General features: G+C 37.0%; 1 protein-coding gene across 4 annotated transcripts in view; it reads left to right on the top strand.

Annotated features, from left to right (window-relative positions):
- The window catches only part of LOC126873107 (uncharacterized), a 183,877-nt gene that overhangs the window by 99,187 nt on the left and 60,315 nt on the right, over nucleotides 1-24,375 (top strand). For 3 of the 4 annotated variants that reach the window (XM_050633639.1, XM_050633637.1, XM_050633640.1), the window contains 3 exons: nucleotides 16,096-16,244; nucleotides 16,351-16,467; nucleotides 17,486-17,669. In XM_050633639.1, coding sequence (XP_050489596.1) covers nucleotides 16,096-16,244; nucleotides 16,351-16,467; nucleotides 17,486-17,669 — 450 coding nt within the window. The remainder of the gene's footprint in view (nucleotides 1-16,095; nucleotides 16,245-16,350; nucleotides 16,468-17,485; nucleotides 17,670-24,375) is intronic. The other variant, XM_050633638.1, reaches the window with a different exon arrangement.

Here is a 24,375-nt window from a genome sequence, read left to right on the forward strand (position 1 = left end):
GGAAATATCGAGTCGTTTGATCCAAGTTACTCGCGCAACGTTTACGTCGAAATAGCTGGCGGATTTGTTTGTTCCTGGCCCTTAAATTTCGATTCGATCGTCGAAGTCGAACAAGGAAATTTTATTTTCACGGAACAGCGGGATAGTTGGCTGCGACGTGCAGTAAAGGTATTCGCAGATTTTATTTCGACGATCGTGACACGTACGTACGTACAGCAGGAGCAAACGTTCGCAGCTTGATCCGGTGGGTACTCGAACGAAGATATTTCACGTGAGTTATCGTTCCACCGTAAAATAAACTCGCGAGAGATCTTTCGTCAGGATCCAACGTTTTCGTTTATAGATCGTGACAGAAGAATCGTAATACGTACAGTTGGCTAGAAAAGTAGCTATTCCAGGTATTCAGCCAACTCGTATATTTTATGCAGCGTTGTACATGTATGTAGCGGCTCGTAAAAGTATTTCAGCAGCTGTAGAAACTTTTCATGAATATGTTGTGTGCGTTGCACGAAACGCGAATATTGCACGATACAAAGTTTGCGAAGATAATTAAAACAGTCGTGTTTGGTTAATGATGAAATTTCAAGAATACTTTACCTAACAAGGTATGATATTATTATTCGTGTAATATTTTATACGACACAAGTGGGATTATAACTGTCGGTGCTAATTGAAAGAAAGGTGAATTAGAATAAAAAGAACGTTAGACGAGTGCTAATGAAATTTCCGAAATATTTTATAGAACACGTACGATGAATTCAAAGTTTATACGCTGGTTTATGGTTTTATGGCGTTATCAAATATTTATCAAATATTTATAGGTACCCTTTATCGAAATGCTATGTGTTTCGCGGAAAACATTTTGAAATTTTATTGCCACCGTAATGAGACACGATTATCATGATTACCATACGCAGACATTCGCAGGTTACATGTTTTTATATTTATTTATTAATATTATAAATATTACAATTAAAGTATATTGACATTTATTTATTTTAATGAATATCATATAATAAATAAACATAATAATATCTATTTTAATAAATACTTGTCATTCCGTCATATAGTGATGATTCTTAAATAAATATTTCTTATTTCGCTATACAGCGATGATGTAATAATCAGGAAACGGGAACGTTGCAAACGTTGCAAATTATATTTTAACACGTTCATTGGTACTGAAATTTCATTTTACCTCCCTGAGAGGAAAATTGAATTTCCTCTTCAAATATTATTGCGTCTACGTAGTTTCATTAAAAATCATTATTTGGAGTGAATCGCTGTCAAATACCGATGAACAGCAATATCAAATTATCAATACAGCGACGTTGCAATAATATTAAACGCAAGGAAAACTCGATAGTTACTTCACAAGTATTATCGTAAAACAGAACATGTTAACTGAGTATGAAATACTCAGCAAGGACACACTCAGGATATTTAGGATATTTTACCGAACGATTATACGTTCTGCTATCTGAGAATAACAAAAGAATGTTACTTCGAACGAAGAAGATATTTCTCCCGATTATTTTTGATACATGAAACGAAGGAACCTGTCTAAAGGGAATTCGCAGCTTTTCCTATTATCTGATATTAACGCGAATTTCGCGGCCTAATTGCGTCGTTAGTAGTCGCGTTACTCGAGCAACTCGTGCGACATTTTAATGAGAAAAGGCAGCAAACAAACGCTCTGCTGGCTTTTGTGAACCCTCTTCCAGATACTCGTACCGTTGATTAAAAATGTTCACTTGCTGCAAGCCTTTTTCACGTGCTCCACGTTTCTCTAATTCCGTTCGAGTCCGTCGTATTAATCCGCCTATTAATCCACGTATTAATCCAGGAACGACCAAAAGATTAATCGACGAGTTTTATCGAGCATCCACGCTCACGTCGACGTGTTAATTACATTTAATTATGTACGTGGCGTTAGTTCGTATTTCAAACGAACTCGACCGTGAATGTTCTCGTTACGAAGTACGATTCTCTCGCCAGATACCGAAACGACTCTGATAAAACTATTCTCCGCATAGTGGATTTCTGTTGCAGAGAAATTTATAATTCGATTATTCCGCAGAGAAACTTGTAATTCCGTAATTAAACAATCGTCGGAATTTTTTTGCACCCGTTTGATATCGCGTGAGATCGTTCGATATCCCTAGAAATATCATTGCTGATACTGGCGTTATACCATTGAAACAATAGCTTTTTTGCTCTGAGTGTTAAAAAAGAAGCAATTGGAAATTGGATAGCGACTGTACTTCAATTTAACTGGAACTGTACGCGTCAGTTCGACCCCGAACGTAACGTTATGTGTTTGAACTTTGCAACACTCACACTCGTGGATTGATGCGGACGGTAAATTGTACTGAACAAGTCTGACCAAAAGGCAAGAAAAATGTAGACTTCGTATTGCATAGAGAATTCTTATATTGCGGTTCTTCCTCAAATAGATCAAATAGCATTATCCCAGTCAGAGTGATAACAGAGATAAATGCGTAGACGTTTCAAAACGAGGTAAAAATTTTTGCCATTCATATCGGGGAATATTTAAAATAATATGAAAATAATATTAATATTATTAAAATAATGAAAGTGATAAATAAGTAATAAAACTAATAAGACTAATTAATAATATTAAAATAATGAAACTTATGTAGAAAATGTTTATATTATAATTCTTCCTCGAGTAGTTCTACCTTGGCCGAATAATGGTAGAAACAATTACGTAAAAATCACGCTGTTGAAATATAACTAAATGTGCACCGGTATATTTTTTTGAGATCTCTAATTAAAATTTAATAATTCTTTATCGTAAAAGTCGCTTAAGAGTGACTTGAAAGCGTTCGAATATAAATACCTCTTTAACTATCACTCAAATAAATCTTGTCCCAGATAATAACGCAGATAGTAAAAATTTCAAAACAGGACAAGATTTTTGAAATTCGTATTGCGTTAGAAAATTGTTATACATGTGATATCGTGATATAATGTATTTACAAAGAGTGGACAATAGAGATGTTAATCAGACAGAAAAAGACGATTGTTGTTCAACCTGATCTGTTCACGCCAAACGTACAGAAAACAGCGCAATCCACACTCTCTCGGCAACGCCACTCGCAACCTCCGTCTCCGCTCAACTCGCACTCGGCTCCTCGACTCGCACTCTCTGCTTTTCGACTCACACTCTGGCCGTTGCCGCATTCTGTTGTCTTTTTCCTAGGCCCACCGCACACGTGTTCTGCAGACGCTCGTGGCCAGGGTCACGTAGGTCTTTTCCACGAAACTATGCACTTGAAAAGACCGATGACACATTGATGGGCCCGATGGCGCCTCGGCTCTCGCGACATTGTTCATAGTTCGCCCGATATTTCTTAGGCCTTTCGTCCACGATACTACATACATATTGTAATTCTTTCTCAAATAACCCTATCTCATTCCAAGTAATAATAGAGAAGAATTATATTGTATTTCCTTGAAAATAACCTTGGAAGGTATTCTAAACAATTTTAAGCAACCTGCTCAATAATAATTTAATAATTCCTTATACCAATAATTAAAATTTCTCTCGTTCTATTCTCTCGCAGCACGATCGAACCTAACAAATTTTAAGTTTCTCTGTAACTTGGTAATTCCTTATCCTGAAAGTCGCCTAACAGCAACGCCTCCCAATAAAAATATCCCTATAACAATGATTTAAATGACGGGACCTTGCGCTAAACGCAATAATAGAAATAATTGCGCAAAAATTCCGTGAAAATTCCGTCGGAATTGCCTCGTGTTCCCTCGAAACACGACCAAACCTAACAAATTTCAAGTTTCTCTATAACTTGGTAATTGATTATCCTGAAAGTCGCTTAAAAGTGACGCCTGCAAATAGGAATATTCCTTTAACGGTGACTGAAAGCTTCTCAGGCAGCATTTTCCCGGAGAAAAACTTGCGGGATGTAACAGGATTAAATATCAGCGGATATCTCGTTAAAGGTGTAGCAGGGTTGCTCGACGACCACAACGATTAGACGACAGACAGCTTGCCGCAATTTCAGGGTCCTTTGGCCTTGGAACGGGACGTTCGACACGATGCGGTTCCTTCGTCCGAGGCAGAATCCTCTTACCGGAGGTACAATACCACTTTGCATCGGTCTTCGCCACCCATCGACGAGTTTCCAACGGAAGCGTGAAAGCGACGTGTCCCGAAGCGGAAAAAACGCGAGTTGAATCGAAACGCGTCGATGCAGAAGGCCGCTAGGCGAAATGAATACCGAAACGAGATACACGCTTGTGTGCCTCTCCCTCTTCTTGCTTTCTCTCCGCTTCTCGATCTCGCCTCTTTTCATTCCCTGACGTTTATTGTTTCGGTTTGAACGAATTTCCACGCGCTTGGAACATGGCACGGACGATTTGTGAAATTGCCGGGAAACGCGAAAAATGTTTTATCCGGCTACGAAAATTTGTCTCTCGCGTGTTCCGTGGCTTTTAGTCTTTCGGTGTTTTTAGAAAAATGTGATGATTATTGCGGGAGCAGGGGCAGATGAAATTAAAATCCACTCACTCAGGCAGATATTCGTACCGTTTTTAGTTATCCAGTTAGAAATGATATTCTTGTCGTTGGAAGAAAAATGAAGTTATTTTTGTTTCGACATCTTTCAATTTAACATATCCAGCCACTGTTTTCTTCAAGTCTCTGTAATATATATTTATTTACAAACTAAGGAATATCGAGAACTTGGAATATCTCGATATAAATTGGAAACTGAAAACGTTCTAGGTAGAATGGTGTTAAATAGAAAGCAGGAAGAGAGATTTGGAAGCACACGACGTTCCACTCTTGAATTTCATATCTTGAAAATTGTTTCAATTATTATTAAAAAAAAAAAAAGAACTATTACTGAGACACAAATAAGATTTCTAAAAATATCCAAGAACGAATATCAACAAAATTGTAGATAGAAAAGATAGATGGAAAAATTGATCTAAGAGTAATTATGACTAGGTATAACGATAGGATGTTCCAGAAGGTTGATAACTATATCGTACAGCAAATATCGTTGACACGTGTTAGGATGTGTAGGGTGAGGCAGGGCATTTAGCTGTATTTGTAAGAAGGGAAAGTCTGATGGCAATATAGAACAGAGTCACAAATTAGCAAACTCCAGACACCCTGACCTTCCTTAATCCTGGACACACACCAGCCAAGTACACACTGTCACTTTTGCCCCTCTTTAAACATTCTGAGATTTCGATAGACAAGATTCCCAGTTAATTAACTAATACCAAAAATCCATTTTCCAGATTCACAACATTCGTGGACTTCACCAGAGGCTCTCTGTGATGTCTTATCAAATTTTTCTACATATTTATCGTACATTTTTCCACGTATCTTTTATTTTATTTTCTCTTCGTTTCTGTTTCTTTTTCGAACAATTTCTGTATTTTAGATTGGACATTTTCACGACGATCAGATATTTGTAGCTCCTCGTGTTTCGATCGTGCGCTTTGTACCGATGCTTCTCGCGATTGTACGATAATTAATTAAGATTATTATACGCATGCTACCATAGTTTCACAGTTTTTTAGTGTACTGACGGATAGAAGTGCAGGGGATTTAAATTGGGTGAACAAGGCGACCACGTCACAGCTCCACCATGTCCAATCCATCTTCCGAAAAACGATGTGTTTAAATACAGTGGATTTCGATTATTCGCGACACGTCGGGATTAGCATTCTTTGACCCAATTACGTGAAATGTCTCTTACGTAAATGTAGTAGCTAAAATTACGCAGAACAAACAAACTATAGCTTATGCTAGCAGTTATGCATAGTTCATTTAAGTATCTCTAGATCAAATTAGAGACAAATGTCAAATACGTATATAGACATTCTTCATGGAAAACTATTCTCATTATTTGTCAGTAATCATCGGTATCGTCAAATGATATTGTATATAGAGCAAACAGACTGTAGCTTGAAAAAGCAATGAAACGTTCATTTAAATATTTTTAGATCAAATTAGAGACAACTGTCTAACATTTATTTAGATATTCTTCATGGAGAACCATTTTCATTATTTGTCAGTAATCATCGGTATCGTCAAATGATATTGTATATAGAGCAAACAGACTGTAGCTTGAATAAGCAATGAAACGTTCATTTAAATATTTTTAGATCAAATTAGAGACAAATGTCTAACATTTATTTAGATATTCTTCATGGAGAACCATTTTCATTATTTGTCAGTAATCATCGGTATCGTCAAATGATATTGTATATAGAGCAAACAGACTGTAGCTTGAAAAAGCAATGAAACGTCCATTTAAATATTTTTAGATCAAATTAGAGACAGATGTCTAATGTGTATTTAGACATTCTTCGTGCCACGCTATTCTCATTTTTTCTCAGCAACCGTCGATATCGTTCAACGATATTACAATTAAAAGAAAAAAGTTATAGCTTAAGTGAACAAGGAAGAGTTCATTTAAATATTTCTAGATCAAATTAGAGACAAATATCTAACATGTATACAGACATTTCTCATACGGAACGATTTTCATTCTTTGTCGATAGTCATCGATATCATTAAACGATATTGCGCAAAGAAGACAAACTATAGCTTAAACGAGCATTGACGCGTTCTTTTAAATATTTTCAGATTAAATTAGAGCCAAATATCTAACATCTCTTAATTGTCTTAGAACCAACTAAACCAAAACGTACGACATGTCAGGAGAAAATAAGTGAACATCGAAGATTGAATTTATATAAAAATCACGCTTTTGTACCTTCGAACGAAAGCGGAGTGCGAAACACAAGCAATGCGACTACGAAAGAAGAAGAAAAATGGTAAGACTCTGATTAGTTGTTTCTAACAGACTCAATACATAATCATACAGATAAACATGTATTTTATTTAAGACAAAAGTGTCACGTTACGAGTAACATCAATGCGTGACGAGTGAACGAGCGAGGAAAAGCGAATCCTCTTATCCCTGTGGTGTCCTGCTTCCTATTTTCTCTACAGCACTGCGGTCCTCTGTCCTAAATAAACGGCACGCTATCGCAATTAAGAGAAGGAAATTAGAGCTATTTGTTCGATTAGATTCTGCTTTTTGAACTTTGTCCCAAATAAACGACTGTCCGGGATTAACCGATGGCTCAAACCAGCGAAGTACACTGTACCCCTATTGTCTTACAAACTCGAAGTAGAAAACGTCTCACGAATTCCAAAAGAATAGATTTTCCAGCCATCTGAAGATTTCTTTTATTTCGTTTCGACGACTGCTATATTTTACTTCCAAAGTTGATCCTCGGCATTTAAAGACACCCTGTATATCCTCTGCATATCGTTAAAACCGCCAAATTTTCTGAATTTACGAGTCGGGGATTTTTCCTCCTTTGCATATTCCACTTACTCTTCGTTAACAAAGGGAAATTTTCAATTTGGTATAACAAAGGGATTATATGGCGGCAACGAAGAGATAACAACGGGACGAGCTTGCCGAGCGTAAGCTCAGAGATAACAAGGCGATCAAACCGTGGAAAATGTCTTATCGACACAGTGGCTCGCGTCTTCGTGAACGTACCTTCAACACGGAAATGGGTCACATTCTGCATTCAATCAAAAGTTTCAATTATTAACACGGGCAACTCATTAACCTCGCCACCTGTGACGCTTTACCTTTAAACATTGCGGATATTTGCTTCGTTAGGGAGCTGCACTGCTAACGCTGCGAATATAATCCCGTTCACTTTTCTTCTTTTTAACACGAACTCGAATAGATCTACAACTGAAGTCGGTCGAAAATGTTCACGTGCTAGTCTATATAACTTTTTGAGAGAAATTCAGAGAAAGGAAATTACCGAGAAAAAGGAAATATGCATTTTGTCGCAGAATTCTGTGTCCACTCGCGTATCAGCGTGAAATCATCTCGAATTTTCCGAGACACGGAGCATTTAACTGGCGGCACTTTTCCAACAAAATTATATCAGAAATTACGATCTTTGGTCTTTGATTATGACAATACTGAAGAAATTGTAGACTATAATCGAACATACGTAACGTTAGAAATCTACATTTTTGGCGATTCTATGGAGACAAGGGGAAAGATTTTACTCGAAAGATCAATTAAACGGATCTTTAACACAACCTTAAGTCCGTTCTTCTTCTACGATTTCATGAAGCTATGACAGATGCTCGTGAAATGGCATTTTATATTCTATCGTTCTGATATATAACAATAACAAACCGATGTAGCAATAAATAAGAAATTTTACTTTGTTAGATCGTGTACGTTTGCTATGGCGTGACAAGCCGAACGATGTAGAAATCCTTTCTTAGGAAAGTTATTTCTTCGTTTAATGTAGATTCGAGGGAAGCGCGTCTGTATTTCAGATTGAACTCCTGAAAGTCTGACAAAACGAAAGAAAAGAATATGCACCGAGCAAATAGTTGCTATGTCATTCTGCCATTTGTATTACAATCTACGTCCACTGCAGTGATTTATCCTCGGTATTGTGAATAATTTTTGCTGTCACGTGCTACACGCACGCCGCTCATTTCTCGTAATAATCCGACGATGTACGTAGCAAATTTAACATGAAAAATGTTACGGTAGCCGTAGTTCCTGTTACGATATTTCAGAGTTCAAGGATGTAGTATGTAGACTTTTGTGAGTGACTCTACCCGCCAGACGTAGCTGTGAAAAATGAACTATTCCTGAGGAAGACGTGAACCCTTGAGATCGTATCTTCCATGCCGAGGGTCGGCGCTTTAAATCGTCGTTGCTGGAGACACAAAAACAATGGCTATCTTGAAAAATGGTCGGAATAAACGCGAGCAAGGTGCTCGAGAAACTTGCTCGAAGAAAAAAAGAAGATGTAAAATTTTCCTTGGACAGATGGGAAATCCGTGGGTGAAACGTGTTTTTGGAAAAACCTGGAATTGTATCGACGGAAATACCGTTTCGCGGACGTGTTTTTCACGCGGATTGTTATAAAAGCTGAAAGGATCCCATGGAAACGTGACTGGGTTTCTTTTAAAAACGCGATACGCTTAAACGACTAAAAATCCCGCTCCGTTAGTTTCGCAAAAATTTATTTCACTGTCACGGCTATCAAGACAGCCGCTGATTCCGTACGAAAATACGAAACGCGAAACGGTTGATCTAGATTATCAAGAAAACGATCTTTCCTATTCACGGAGGACGACATCGTTTGAAAATATTTCACTTTAATATCTCGATTCCGCAGTATACGTTGTACGCTTTCTGTACGTGGGACATTTCGACAATGCTCGATACCTTCGCTGCCACCTTCGCCACAACGACGCGACCAGCAGCACGAAGCTTCAAATAAACTACAGTAACGTCTCAACGAAATAGGATATTGGCTGGAAACGTGGACGATCGAAATCAATGCTACGGAATCCATACACTTTCAACGGTAAAAGGACGAACGTACCCTTCGGTAAAATTAAATAACGACGTACCACCGGAAACAGGAAACGTTGAAATATCTCGCAGCATACTTGCGAGAGAGATTTTCCAAGTTTTAATAACTGATAAGTAATAAAAATAATAAGTGACAATAACTAGATTTTGATGAAATTCATGGAATGAAATTTAACGTATTTTTTTATAAGTGATCGTCCATATTTTGAGGGGTGAAAGCAGCCCTCGAAGCGAGGGATAAAAAACGTATCTTTCTCAGTATGTCGAAGACACTTAGGAGAAGAGAGATGTATAGAAAGATGATTTGTTTTTAAGCGGCAAACTTGCTACGTAGGTCTGTTCCTTTAAAAGTTACGATAGAAGATTGAATTTGTTTCTTTTTCTTCATTTTTTGTGTAAAATCTAATTTTTCTAATTTTATTCGTTTAAACTACGAACCAATGTGAAGTAGGTGGATGCTGTAAAATTTCCTATACCGTAAATCTCTTTTATTAAAACACATTGTATTTATAAATAATTATTTATTAAGCATTTAACCGCGGAATTTAGTTTCAGAAGTCTCTCATTGGGTTAGTGCGTAGATAAATACAAGCGACGACGAGTATACACGGTAAACGCTCCGAGATACAGCTTTCGTTCGACGTGTATACTCGTTAAACACAGTTGACTGTTTAATATATCGTAGAGAAGATATAGTGGAAACTATATATCTTTTTAACGAAAGAGCAGAACAATTAGACGAAAGATGTAGGGAACTTTGTGGCGGTTGATTGATTGGCAAAAAATCACAGATGGCTGGCAAACTAGAACAAACTGCTGATATATAGAACTGTTCTCGAACCGATATGGACGTATGCTTGCCAATTATGGGGCGTTCTAGCTTCCGACTCCAATACAAAATCAATAGACAGATGGCAAAATAAAAAGTTGAGAGGCTTTTTGAACGAAGATTGGTACATCCCGTACAAACAAACAAATAAAGAAACCAGTATCAGCCACTGTAACAGAAAAGATTGCCAGACACAGCAGGTTGCATAAACAACGGCTACAGAATCACTGCAGCGATCTGGCCACGAAATTACTGTACGTTAGAGAAGAATACGAAAGATCAGAGAGACGTCACTTTTTACATCCACCGTACGGATTTAACGACATAAGCAAAATAACATCACAGTGATACACCGCTGGGTGAACTCACATTCGTGTCGATTTAAGTTATCACCGTCTGCGCTGATTATTATTATTGTGCGGTAGATTGCAGACACGCGGACTGCAATGAAAAAAGAAAAACAGTTGGATAAAATATCTCGAATTTTCAGGAATTTTCTCCAAACGGTTACCTTGATAGGGTTGTCTTCCTTTTTTCTAAGAAGAAATCTATAGTAACCTTGGCAGATTCCTATTTTACGGGGAAAGAGAGGAAACTTTTACATTTAATATTTTTATTGCCAGACTTCGTCGTAAGAAGATGTTTAATAATAAAAAAAAAGAAGTTCTTTTAGCTTCGCAATGAAGTGAAGTTTCATAAAGTAGAGGATGGAAAATTGTACGACGCAAAGTGGATTTGTTTAATTTTCTTAATTTTTTTTTTTTTAATTTCTGGTAATTGTTATCGATAAAGTAAAAACCAGTTAAGACATATATATAGACGTGTATATAATCGATTAAAAAAGCTCAGTGTTCGATATATTGGGTGTTACTCATATTCAAGAAATAAAGCTTCGCCAAGAAAAATCAGTCGCGTTCCAAATAGAAAGATTATCAATTTCTATAAAGAAATTAACATGTTGAACAGGATTTTTCTGCGAAGTCATATTTTCGAGAATATGACTGAAAACGTAGAATCTCGGTAGAAAATTGTTTTACCTACCAGCTATTAAAAAAAACACAATACCTTGGACATTTTATATATCTTTTTATCATTTTATATATCACGTACATTCTGTGCAATTTTGCACCTCCAAATTTTCCATAAATGCGTAAAAGAATAAATAAGTGCTCTATAAATGTCTATCGTATGGGTATTAATACGATTATAATACAAATAAGAACAATAACGATAATAATAAAAACCAGAAAAGTATGGGGAAATTCCATAGGAACATGAGATCGTCAACGCGATTTAAAGTTACGTGCTTAGGAAGCTTGTAGCTGACAGGGAAACCTATCGAGTTGATGTCCTTTAAGTTTGGAAAACGTCTACGCGGATTCGTGTTTTCGACTCAAGACGCGGTTCACCAAGGCATTGGCCGCTGGTTTTTCGTCCAACAGTCGAAAACACCCCTTAAAGTGGAAATTCTGAGAGCTTTCAGGAGAAGTTTCGCGGCAACTCCAGAAAGTTGAATTTACTTTCCGTTAAACGATTCTGAAAATTAATCGGACGATGTTGAGAGCGGCTAGAAACTTGTATACGCGTTTGCTTTAAAAACGAGGTTTCTCCGCTGTAATCCCACGATAATCGTCGTTCTCGTCGTATAACTTTGATCTCGAAGTAAATTCTCCTGACAGCCCCCAAGTGTCTCGGGATACTCGTAAATTTCCTGTGGAAAACAATTCCCCCGCATTTTTTCTCTTTTCCCTCTGTACAGTAACTCGTGAAAATATCTGAAAACCTTTGGAAAATATTCGTGAATGTATTACGTGTGTTACACAAAACTTGCTTTTTATGTGACGCATGACTTTTCGAGACTGGAATATTTGAAAATTTGTAGCAAAGGTGTCTGTGGAGTAAGAACAACGAGAAGAAATTTTCCGGGAGAAGCGATCTGTGGTACAACACATAAATGGAAATTGATAGAAAAAAGACTTTTTGTTTCGTTTGCAATAGAAATTGATAATCGTCGGATTTTTATTTAACACTGTCTATATATTTCAATCTGGAAGTGATTAATAATTTTAATAATCTGTGGCTTAAAGCGAAAATTTATTTTCGCTCAAAAATTAATGAATTTTCTAAAGGAAAGACATGTATGATGAATAGCACAACGTAATGTACTTTTATCCTCATCTCATATAGCACTGACGCGTTTCAACATATAACAAATTCCTCCATACATTTGTTACTTTTGAAACTTGTAGAACAATTTTCTGGCCGCGCAAATTAAGATCGTGAATTGTATTTTAATTAAAAAAAAAAAAAAAAAAAATAAAGAAAGCGTCGCGCAAATTAAGAAACCAATGTATATATAACATATATATATATATATTGAATTTGGTTGAAAAATATCACGCGTTTCAACATATAACAAGTTCCTCCATACATTTGTTACTTTTGAAACTTGTAGAACAATTTTCTGGCCGCGTAAATAAGATCGTGAATTGTATTTTAATTAAAAAAAAAATAAAGAAAGCGTCGCGCAAATTAAGAAACCAATGTATATATAACATATATATGGTATATAGTATTTGGTTAAAAAATATCGCCTTCGTACGCAACTTACTACGGTATTATTATTTTATTTAATCAATCATACAACGTTCATTGTTGTGTAATCGTACCAATGTTTTCAAAAATTTCTTATATTACCCTTAGCAAGGTGAAAACAAAATTAGTGTAACCGCGACACCTGTTGTTGTCACGGTCGTCCTTATGTAATGCGCCACAACTGTTCGGGTTCGTCATTATAACGCTCGTCTCGTTATTGTCGTCTCGATCGTCGAGCGATTCAGACGTAAACGCGTATAGTTTGTATATGACGATTGAAATCACGCGACGCATTTATCTTCCAAAGTACGACGGACGTAATATTCGAGTCTTTATTCAGTCAGAAGAATTAATATAAAATTGAATGGAAGAATCGGTTGAAATATAGAGAAGGAAAGGATCATCTCACGTGTATTATGAAAAATTCGACACTGAAGGTAAGTCGTTAAATGGACATCTATTCGAATAAAAAGAATCGATAACATACAGCAGTAAAACTGGAAGAATAAGTTTAGCTATAGAGGGAGAAAAATCTATCCTACGTGTGCTATTTTAAGCATAAAGTTCGTGAATTTCTTTTACGATTTAGTTCTTATCTTGGATTTGTTTGATCTCCAATATATCGAAAAGGGTTATTTAAATATAAATAAAAAGTATAAGTAAAAATATGTTTAGAGAAAGGAAAAATATATTTAGAAAGCATTGCAAACGATTTTTAGTTTATACTTTTAATTTTGCATTGCAAGTGAACCTAAATCTAATCTAAAATTAATTGTATAAACGCAAATCAAGCGATGGAAGGTAAACAGGAAATAGTTAGAAAAGAAGTTCGACTTAATGTTTGTGTAAAATAAATTGAAATAACGAAGGACAACGAATAAAGAATGAAATTTATAAATGGAACTTGGTAGTCGCCTTATCAATATCGGTATTTCGTTCGTTGCTTTTACTCGATAGCTTTTCAATTTTCGTATCAGCTTTAGGTTTACATTTGATTTTAATGTATAATATCAATGTGAGATAAAAGGAAAAATGCTTAAGATCGTTCGCCACGATTTTTTAAATATTTTACCGATATCGACGCTTGCTCGCACACTGAACGAATCTCTAAATAAAAATGACATAAAAATTTAGATGCAATTTTAATATGAACCTAAAACAGCTACTTAGTGTTATTTTCTATAGCTTTTTAAATAACCCTGCTCGATTCATCGAAATTGAAAAAAGAAACGTATATACCGACCAAATTGAATACTAAATTATAAAACTATTGCCATTTTGTTCGTCTATACAGCAATTAAAAATCGCCTACAAAGTATTTCTGCTAATTTACAATTATCACAGAAACGAACCTGTATAAAAAATTAAATCCAAGCAAACCGCTCGCGATACTTTCACGTCGCCAAAGTCAGCGACGAAAATTAGTTTCATAGCGATTTCGTCCAATTTTCCGATGTCGAAGACCGACTGTAAATGGGCAAGGTGGAACGATCTCCTTTCCAGAATTGATTTCCCAACGTTTTCTAATGCTCTTCTTCGTCCGCTTAATAAATTTCTGTTCAATCGTTGAAACACAAGGGACCCCATTGTTAAGCTAGTTCGTTGCTTTTGTACGCATCGGCGTAATTATCGGGGCCAGGGGGGGGGGGGAGGATGATAAAAGGAAGTCGTTGGTTTGCGGAGGAGACAAAGTGGTCGACCGGTAGATGAACTTCCTGCGAGCTAGGATCCGTAATCCTGATCTCGTGTCACCCGGCTTCCTTCGTTCGTTCCAAGGGTTACGTCAGGTCGTTGCCACTGAGCCTTTTTCTCGAATTACCGTAGTCCTAGCACGTAAAAAGTCTCTACGCTTCAGCTTGATTTTTCTCTTCTTCGCTATAGATCAGTTTTCCAAAAGCTTGGAAAGGCAGGTAGAGAGCTGAGAATCTCCGAAATAGGATGAAAATAATTATTAACTTGTTTACAGTGTGAGAAATTTAGAAAAAACGATTTAGAAAATTAGAATTTCTTTATATGCCGTACTCATGGTTTTGCTATGGTGGTTACACGCGTTGTTGGACACAATGGCGCTGGGAATACGTGGTCGGACAAAGAGAAAGTGGAATTTGAGAGCGTAGTTTGGTCGAAGTGAGTGAAAGATGTTGTAAAATGTATGTAGATGTGGAGGATAAGTGGCGGACAAAAGGAAGCATAAATTTTAGTGGTACAAAAGATATTATAATTTTAAGAATTACAATCGTTTTTACACTGCAACAGTGAATAGACATGATACACATTGTACTGTAAAATAGGTGACTATCGGCAATGTGATGAGAAATTACTGAATAACAAAATATGAAGAAATATGAGAATAACAAAAGTTGTTGATATATGAACATACACGAAATCCATTATCTAACAACTTGAAACTTTCTTTCGTCTGCTATTGTATTGCGAGGTTAATGCATGGATTATTCCTTGAATTGTAGAGATTGAACTCTATTTCGTTATGTTCCATTGTACTCTTATCGTATAGTGTACGTAATTATAACTTTGTATCGCTGTCGAAACTGCCTCCTACGTCTCTTCACGCTTGCAGAAATTGTACGATAAAAATTCGTACATATTAAAACAATAACGAATAACAAATAACTAATAATTCAATTTGCAGAAATTATGATAAAAATAATTAAAAGAAAATAACTGGAGAGAAAAATAACTAAAAGACATTAAAGTTTCCAAGTGAGATGAACAAGTAATAGCAAACTACTAATAACTTAATTTCGGAATATGGTAAAAATAACGTTTCGAAGAAACGTCGACGTTAATAATAATAGCTAAATGATATTAAAATCTTCAAGTGGGATAAACACACGTAATAACTGGAAGGTTATAGTTTAATTTCCAACTATGATGGAAATAATATTCCGCAGAATCGTCGAACCTGATAATAATAACTAAATGATATTAATATATTCCGACTGGCATAAGCAAGTAATAATTCGCTTTGCAAACATGGCAAAAATAATATTTCGCCCAAAACGTCGCAATTAATAACGACCAAATAATATTCCAAGTTTCAAAATTACGATCTTATTGACATTATTAATGTTTCATCACTCCATTTCCATATTCAAATTCCACGAAATATGCTGGCAAAAAGTTTGCTTACCACACGTGTCACATAAAAAAATATCGCGAGATCGCGGAAACGCTACAACGATATCGTCTGTTTGTTTTCAGCATCCCCACGGTAGAATGCAAAACGGAAAGCAGAGGCGCGCGAGGTCCTGGAGGACGTCCAGCACCCCTCTTGCGTTCCAGAACTTTGCCAGCTATAGTCGCGCCTGGTTTGAGCATCCTTCAAGCACAGATCGATGCCCGTTACAACGGTATGTTAATTAAATAATTATCGATTGATTAAGCACGCTTTCTACCTGGCTTCCTATTGGCGCTATTTACCGCTTAAAGAATACAACGCTTTGCTAATGATTACAGCAGCGTCAGCGGGTTTATCGGTTCCGGAGAGTGGAAGTTCGACGAAACGTGGCAGTACCGTTTCCCATTGCACCAAGCTACTAACACCGAGGATATCGTTCACAGACGACACGATAGGTAAAATATCGAGGGTTTATTCAAAACGAGGTGATCGATCGTCTTACCGCTTGATATCCCTAATCCGTGGAATTGCATTCGTTGCAATAGTAAAAATCTTCTTTAGGAAAATTCGCTACTTGGAATACATTAGTACGTTATCGTGCACTTGCTTTTGTGCTCTTCGATTTCTTTTCATTTCTATTCCTGTACTTTAGTCCTCCTTACAAAGAGCTATCGTCAAATTTGTCACAAATCGATATTCCGATAATCGATCGTTCCATTAATCGGTATTATGGTAATCCAAATTCTACTATATACGAGCTTACTACGATGCCTTGTACGTTGAACGCGGTACGTTTCCATGTAGACCTAACGGTGGCAAGTCGGCGGAAAAATAACGTAAATTCCCTATCGATATCTCGTAATCATTTTCATATTCCCTCTTTTCCACCAGAATCCTTCCCCTCTTTCTTTATCTATTCTTAAATCATCCATAAATTGATCGTTCTGCTAATCGGCGTTCCGATGATGGAGATTCTACCACAGGAGTTTCGAGAGTTTTCTATCGTATAAATCTAATCGATGAGATCGAATTTGTTAATTTTAAATCCATAAAATTGAATACAAATAAATTGTATCGCGATATATATTTATTTAATGTCTTAATTTACCTAGCGTGCGTTATCTAATGATAACGAGTCAGCCTAAAATACGGTAAATTTCCTACCGGCGTCTTGCAACGCGAACTATTTTCATTCCTTCTCCCTTTCTAGAAACTATGTTTCTCCTTATCCCCGAAATTTAGCATAAATCGTTGCACTAATCGGTGCTCCGATAATCGAAATCCCAGCGTAACAGTCTCAAGGGCCTTCCATCATAAAAGGGATCAATAGCCACTTGGCTGATACCATCGAGTCAACTAGAAATATCATAAATTCCATGCTGACATCTCGTAATCAGTTTTCTTATTCACACCTTTCCCTTTTTCTCTTTTTATAAAAATCCCTCTACACCCTTTCTCTTTATTTATTCGCAGAACGTCGCGTCTCGGACTCCGGACCAACGCGAGAATCCTCAAAGGAACACTCGACGAGAAGCGGCAGGCTGAGTACCTCCAGCATCGGCGGTTCTCAACCTTTGACCAGATTGGCGAGGCTCTTGAACCAGAGGCCAAGCTTCACTCCGAGCGATGAAATTCCACGAAGGCTCTCCTGGGAAAGGTATGTCACGAAATCGGCCATCGTCAAATTCTTAAAATACAGGACGTCGCTGCGGGGTCTCGAGAAAGGGAGGAGCAGGAGGAGGATGAGGAGAAAGAAGAGGAAGAAACCAGAAAAAAAAAGAAAAAAGAAATTGGTCCGAGACCATTGCCGCAGAACGGACAGCTTCGACTACTCCGGAAGTGTCCTTCGACGAACTTTTATCGGAACGAGACTTGTTTCGCAACAAATTACCTACGAGTTATTACTTTTCGCAACGTCGAAGTTGATACGCAGACACTGAATCGCTTTTACCGGATGGTTCGTCAGCCAGCGGAGGATTCCTAGTTCCAAGGTCCTGAGTTTCCACCGAATCGGCACTGATAAATTCACCGGTTACGTTCAACTCCGCTTTTGCAATATCGAATGATTGATTCACGTTAATTTAGCGAGACAGTAGAGTTAGTAGTTGGTTTGGTGGAATTACAGCGGGCGATAATATGGGAAACGATAGTGGCGTAATGATATTGTTGGTGCAGTATGGCGTTTCAGTCGTTTGAAATATCGTACGTTTAATCGAGATAATTTAAATATTATTCTGCGCTCTTTACGGATGACTGACCCACCGGTTCTGCAAGTTTCGAATCTTCGAATTGCAGTTATCGTGGCTCTTTTGTTCGAACGGTCTATACATTGAAAGGTGGACACGTGGAACAGTGGATATGGTCTCTGAAATTCTTCCAATGGCGAAGTTATATTTCCAATGTAGTTTTCAACGCAATATTTTCAACCTAACGTTTATGGAAGGCCTGCACGAAAATCAAACGAATATTCTAATTATACGCCATGTCTGACATGTCTTTTATATTATTTTCTTAACGACAAATATGCGTGATTTATAACAAGTTTCTTCTTCATCGATGCGATGAATAATTGAACCGTTCAGGAGAAGATCGACTCCACAAACTCGAGCGCTGTAGACGCTACATCTTAAATTTACCTTGGATAATTATGATTTACTATAAACGATTATAATCATATGAAATCTATGATTTATGTAATTTTCTCGCGGTAAATGGATTCACGGAAATAAATAATTCGTTGCTGACGATTGAACGTTAATCGCGTGCTTATCAAATAAAACGAAAAGTACAAAAAGTGGAACCGATCAGTTTGTCTCGCGAGATCGACGACAGAAAACTTCGTAGCTAATAGGAAGCTTCGTAAAACCAATATCACACGCGCGTAACATAACACCAGCGCAAAGAGCACTCATGGCTGAAAGCGTTAATTAAAATGAATAACGGCATCTCTCGTAGCGTGCAAGTAAATGAAGGAAAAAAAATGATCCGGCCAAGTCCCTATTCCGGCTAAACGAGCTCATCCGAAACTTAACTTGGGGCATCTCTCGCTTTTATTCTGTTGGAAATTGCCCGTATCTTTCGACAAATCATTGTTATCTCTCATCGAAGAGAAAACGGGCTAGTTCGAGCCTCTAAAGAAAAGCCATCCCCAAACGAGACAATAGCTTTTCCCCGAGAAACGACCCAGTAAAATTACATGGCCGACGTCGAGTCACCCTCGTGCTCCCTTAACAAAGTAGCGTTATCCCCGTGAAACGCATCGACGTGCCCTCCAACGATCGATAGACATTATTTTAAAATCCGTGGATACATAGAGTTCGTGAATAGCACGGCGATGAAAACAAGAACAGAGATCTATCGCGTGACAGGTGACGGAAAAACATGCAGGTTCATACAGAACGGAACGTACGAGGGAGAAAAAGGGACGTACAGTAGCTGATGGAAGTATTTCAACGCTTATGAAAATGTTTTGTGAACACGTTATACAGAACGTTGTAAAATTTCATTAATATTATAATGAGACAGAATTTAATTAACGTTATAACCACCGTCGTGATCGTATTGATTAAATTTGAAACGATTCGGAAAATGTATATAGAAATTACGAGGTATTTAGTGCAAATGCATTGTAATGTAAGTAAATTAAAGCATTTAAACAGTTATCATTCGATTTATAATTCTGTTTAAAAGCAGTTATAAGTCAATTATAATTCTATTATTCTAATATTGCTATTTAATTCCATTATTATCTAATCGAAGTATAACGATTGTTGTATTGATAAACTTCGATATTTCCAATGCTATTATTTCCAATGTTTAACTATAAGTTGTATTCCTGTTGTAAAATCAATTTTCTACTCGATGTATGATCGCGATAGGCGCAACTGTCTTCTAACTTTCATATGTCGAAATGCTTTCAAGTTTGTCCAACATATTCGTGGCAGCAGTGCCTCGTTAGAATGTCAATGACAGTTTAGAATTCTTTCTATAACGCATACAATGCATTCATAAAAATTCTCCACGTTAAGTGTTTCAAATACTTGCACTCATAAATATCTTGTGACTTCTACGTACATTTCCGAATTGCTTTCAAATTTGGCCAATATAATCACGATGACAGAATTAGAATGTTAATGAAATTTGAAAATGTTTCGTATAACGCGTACGATATATTTACGAAAATTTTCCACGATAAATGGATCAAATTCGCTTTCAAATTTTGCCAACATAATCGCAATAGTCCTGCTTCGTTAAGAGCTAATGAAGTTTAAAAAAGGCTCCATGTAAAACACGTAAATATATTTAGACAAATTTGCCACGATAAGTGGTTGGAATATTTTCGTAAGACACTGTATGTAAGCTTTGCTCGCGCGGAACAATCCGCCAGGGTGTAGAAGTTTAATTTGCAAATGGATGCGACCCGGTTTTCCACGAACCTAGACGGCCAGCTCGGGGAAACAAAACATGCAACGCGATATTGCCGCGAATTCGAAAGCTTATGGACAAGAAGAATACTTAGCCGTGCATCGTCGGTTTTAAGCTGTCGACTAACCGCGATTCGAATAAATTTGATATTCCATCGATTGTTCCGCTGTGATCCAGCGGAATAAAGTTTTTCGCATATTGAACTTTTCTTTTTGTTTGATTTTTTGGGCTACAAGGAATTTGCAGTTTCCTTTTCCTTTTTTACGAAACTTTATTAGCATATTTTACAAGTATCGGATTAGAGTGTTTTATTATAGATAGATCGCTGGAAGTTCTATTAAAAAGTCGGAATAAAAATGATACGAAGGGAGCTTGGGGTTATTATAATAGAAGACAGAAATAAATTATAACAATCAATGTAATGATCAGGTATTAATAATAGCGAGCCTGTCAATACGAGATTGACAGTGATTAAAAATTGAATTTATTATTGTCTGAAGTTGAATTTTGATTATATTAGTTTACAACAAATATTGTTTTTACCACTTTGCCTGAAAAATATCAGGATTTTTTCATCTTTTTAAATTATCGCGCAAACATTATTTATCAAACGTTATTGCTCTTAAAGTTCTATTTAAACATATCTATAAATACCAATATTGTATTAGTTTCATACTAATATTCCATAAAAATAGTAAAATGTAAACTAATGTCTAGTATGGTAAACTATTATGATTAGTTTATTTACAGTAAATGGATTAAACAGATGTCGATTAAACAGTAAACGATGGTTATTTAACATGAACTAATCACAACAACGTGTTATAATTAAGTCAACTAGATAATTAATTAGCAACTCTCGTCACCACGGATTTAACTCTCAACAACGCTAACAACACTGTCTCGACAACGCAATCCGCACTCTCTGGCTTCTCAACTCATACGGCTGTTAATTCGTTTATGTCCCTTAGCAACCCCTTGTCTTTTGTCTTAGCCTCGTATCTTTTGTCTTAGCCTCGTATCTTTTGTCTTAGCCCCACCACGCACATACTCGGCAACCGCTTGTTTATAATTCGCACGACACGCCCCAAGCCCCTCGTTCACGACACTACAAATGTATCGTCAATCATGTTCTTTCTTAAACAAACTGTGTAGATTAATTCTTGTTTGATCAAAGTTCACTCTACTCGTATGAGAATCCATACGATTTCCTTCTTCTTCCAAAACGCAGAATACACGAAGAATACGCGTTGATGAAGTCTCGCGAGGAAAAGTGTGCAGCATCTTGTGTGTTTTAGTTTAAAAAATTATTTCATTTCTCTTGAAACTAGCAAGGCTTTATTTCCTCGTTTCGACGTTAATTAAAAAATAATTGTACATCGAGGAGAAGTTATTAGTACGTTTCTCACCATTTATATCTTTACAGCATTTATTGTGAAAAGGTAATTTATCATCGAACAAAGAAAGATATAAAAGAACATAATAGCAGCTAATCAGGCCTTCCCTGCCGTGTCTGACCACGAACAACTTCTTCCACTTGCGTTTCGTTCCTCCCTTTCTACGATTTGTTACATCGTACTCTACCCCCCGACAGATAGACGCCGATAATTAACACCTTATCAGGCTATTATCGTGAAGTTTTTACGAACTTTTCTAAAATATCTTCTTGTCTCTACGTTCTTTATGTCTCCTATATATCTTCTATATATTCTTTGGTCTTTTATTTCTCGAAGGAGTAATATATTTAATCTTAAAGCCGCATCGACCTGCATAGAGGAAATATAGTCGAATCTAACTCGTCCGAGTAGGTGGTTTTTTATCACAGTTAACGTTATCTTCTCTTGTGTCTGACCTTTTCTTGGCCATCAAGTCTGAAACCTTATCCCCGAGCCAAGAGGCAAAGCAATTATCTAGTCTCTGCTGGCGTTGAAAATTATTTATAGTTGGCAAGTTTCCTCGGAACAACGAGATGCAACGAAATTCATGTTGTTCGATCAGATATCAAAGGAATAAATCACAACGGCGGAGTTGTAGCTCGTGCAACGATTCGCGCAATGTTCTCAATTAAATCATCGAACAATACCACTTGCAAATCGTATGCCAAATTCGCTCGAAGCATTTGTAATTTGGTTTCGTCTTGCAATCCATTTCTCGAAGAGTTGGCGAGGAGGAGAACAACTGCTGTTAAATTTCTCGAAGCGAGATTCGTTCCATTGTTCTATTTGATCAGTTTTAAAAAAAGTTCTGTCATATCGTTTATCGAGTAAAACGATCTTCGTATTCTTATTAGCAAAGCGATTATTTTGAAATATCCCGATGGTTATTTCTTTTTTCATCGTACGTTTTTTGTTTTCTTGCAAAATGATCGTCGGTTCTTTAACTCGGTGATTCGATTGGATATAGTTTCTCTGCGACGATGTGATTCAGATCGACACGACGATTGTACGATACAACGAACGTTTTGTCGAGGAATATTTACGAATCTATTGGATAAGAATTAAAGAGACTGGATGGAACATCCTTTTTCTCTTCTGCAACAAGAAGAATACGACGAACGTGGCTTTAGACGAAACTTCAATCACGTTATTTAACATTTTGAATAGAATAATATTCGGCGAGTTCACTTCGTTGAAAATCCAATTCATTAAGCCATCGAAAAAAGTAGGAATCAACTAGTCAAACCGAGAAAACGCGGTTTCTCTGCAGTCTGATTGGCTAACGAGCCACTTAATGCGCTCATTACACGTATGCGTGGCACGAAGGTCGGTAAATTGGCGTAAATCATAGCTGTGCCACAACTAACCGATGTTTTTCCTGCGTAGTGACGAGGATTCAGGCAAACTTCTGAACTCGAAATGCCACCGACTGTGGATAATTTCAAGTCATCGGCGCGTAATTTGCGTGGGTAAATTGTAGACGTGTAGAGAGAGAGAAAAGAGAGAGAGAGACTTCGCTGGATTTCCAGCAACGAGCATCGAAAAAAGACCGGTGCACATGGCCTTCCAGTAGGAAAATAAAAGTGAAAGACAATTTCGAGATTTAATGGTTCAAGGATCTCTCTGCAATTTTCTCTAGTTTTTCCACGCTTCACGATGTTTTCCCCATCCGTGTAATCTGCTTTCCTTCTAAACTACAAGTGATTCAGAGGACAGAGAAATTGAACGCGAAAACGAGCGTCCTTTATTTTATAATTGAAGATACAAGGCAGAAAGCGGTGGTCTTGACAGCGGCAACAGAAAATTCAGTTGTCGCTTTCTCGAAAAAACCAGCTCGACGACGGTGTGAAGTAGGAAAAAAAAGAAGGAAAAAGAAACAAAGAAAAAAGAGGAAATAAAGAAACGGAAGCGAAAAGGGGGCCAACGCGTCCGCCTCTGGCGGCTTTGTTTGTTTTATTTAAGTCGACAAGCTGAGAATATAACGAAGACAAAGTTTGGCGAGGATAAATTGGAAGCTTGTAATTTAGAGGTGCGACTTGGTCAAATATCGCACGTAGCGGATCTGCTTTTTTTCCTTGAAAGAACGAAGATTAAAAACGGAGGATATCGCAGTTTTCTTTCGCGAATCACAAACGTCTGAATTAATTAGTACCGGGTAACGACGTAGTCAAAGTAGCTACCTTCTTTTAATCACTCGGTTCTTGCTCGTAAAAGAGAGGAATATTAAAAAGTTTGCTCGCTTCTCTACTTTGTTTCTTTTTTTCTTTCTTTTTTTGTTACTACAGATGGAAGAGGGACGGTGTAATTTACGCTTCGAATGCTGAATTCAATTTTACTCGACACAATGATACTCGTTTTACGTCGTTATCGGACTTTGATGTAACGATGAAAGAATGACGAAATATTGTACATTTTACGTCCAGCCAAACAAAAGAATAAGCTTAAAATTACACGTTTCCTCAATCAAAGGTTCTCTTATTTAACAATGATTATTCCAACATA

Source organism: Bombus huntii, chromosome 14, assembly GCF_024542735.1.
Source record: "Bombus huntii isolate Logan2020A chromosome 14, iyBomHunt1.1, whole genome shotgun sequence".
Lineage (NCBI taxonomy): Eukaryota > Metazoa > Arthropoda > Insecta > Hymenoptera > Apidae > Bombus > Bombus huntii.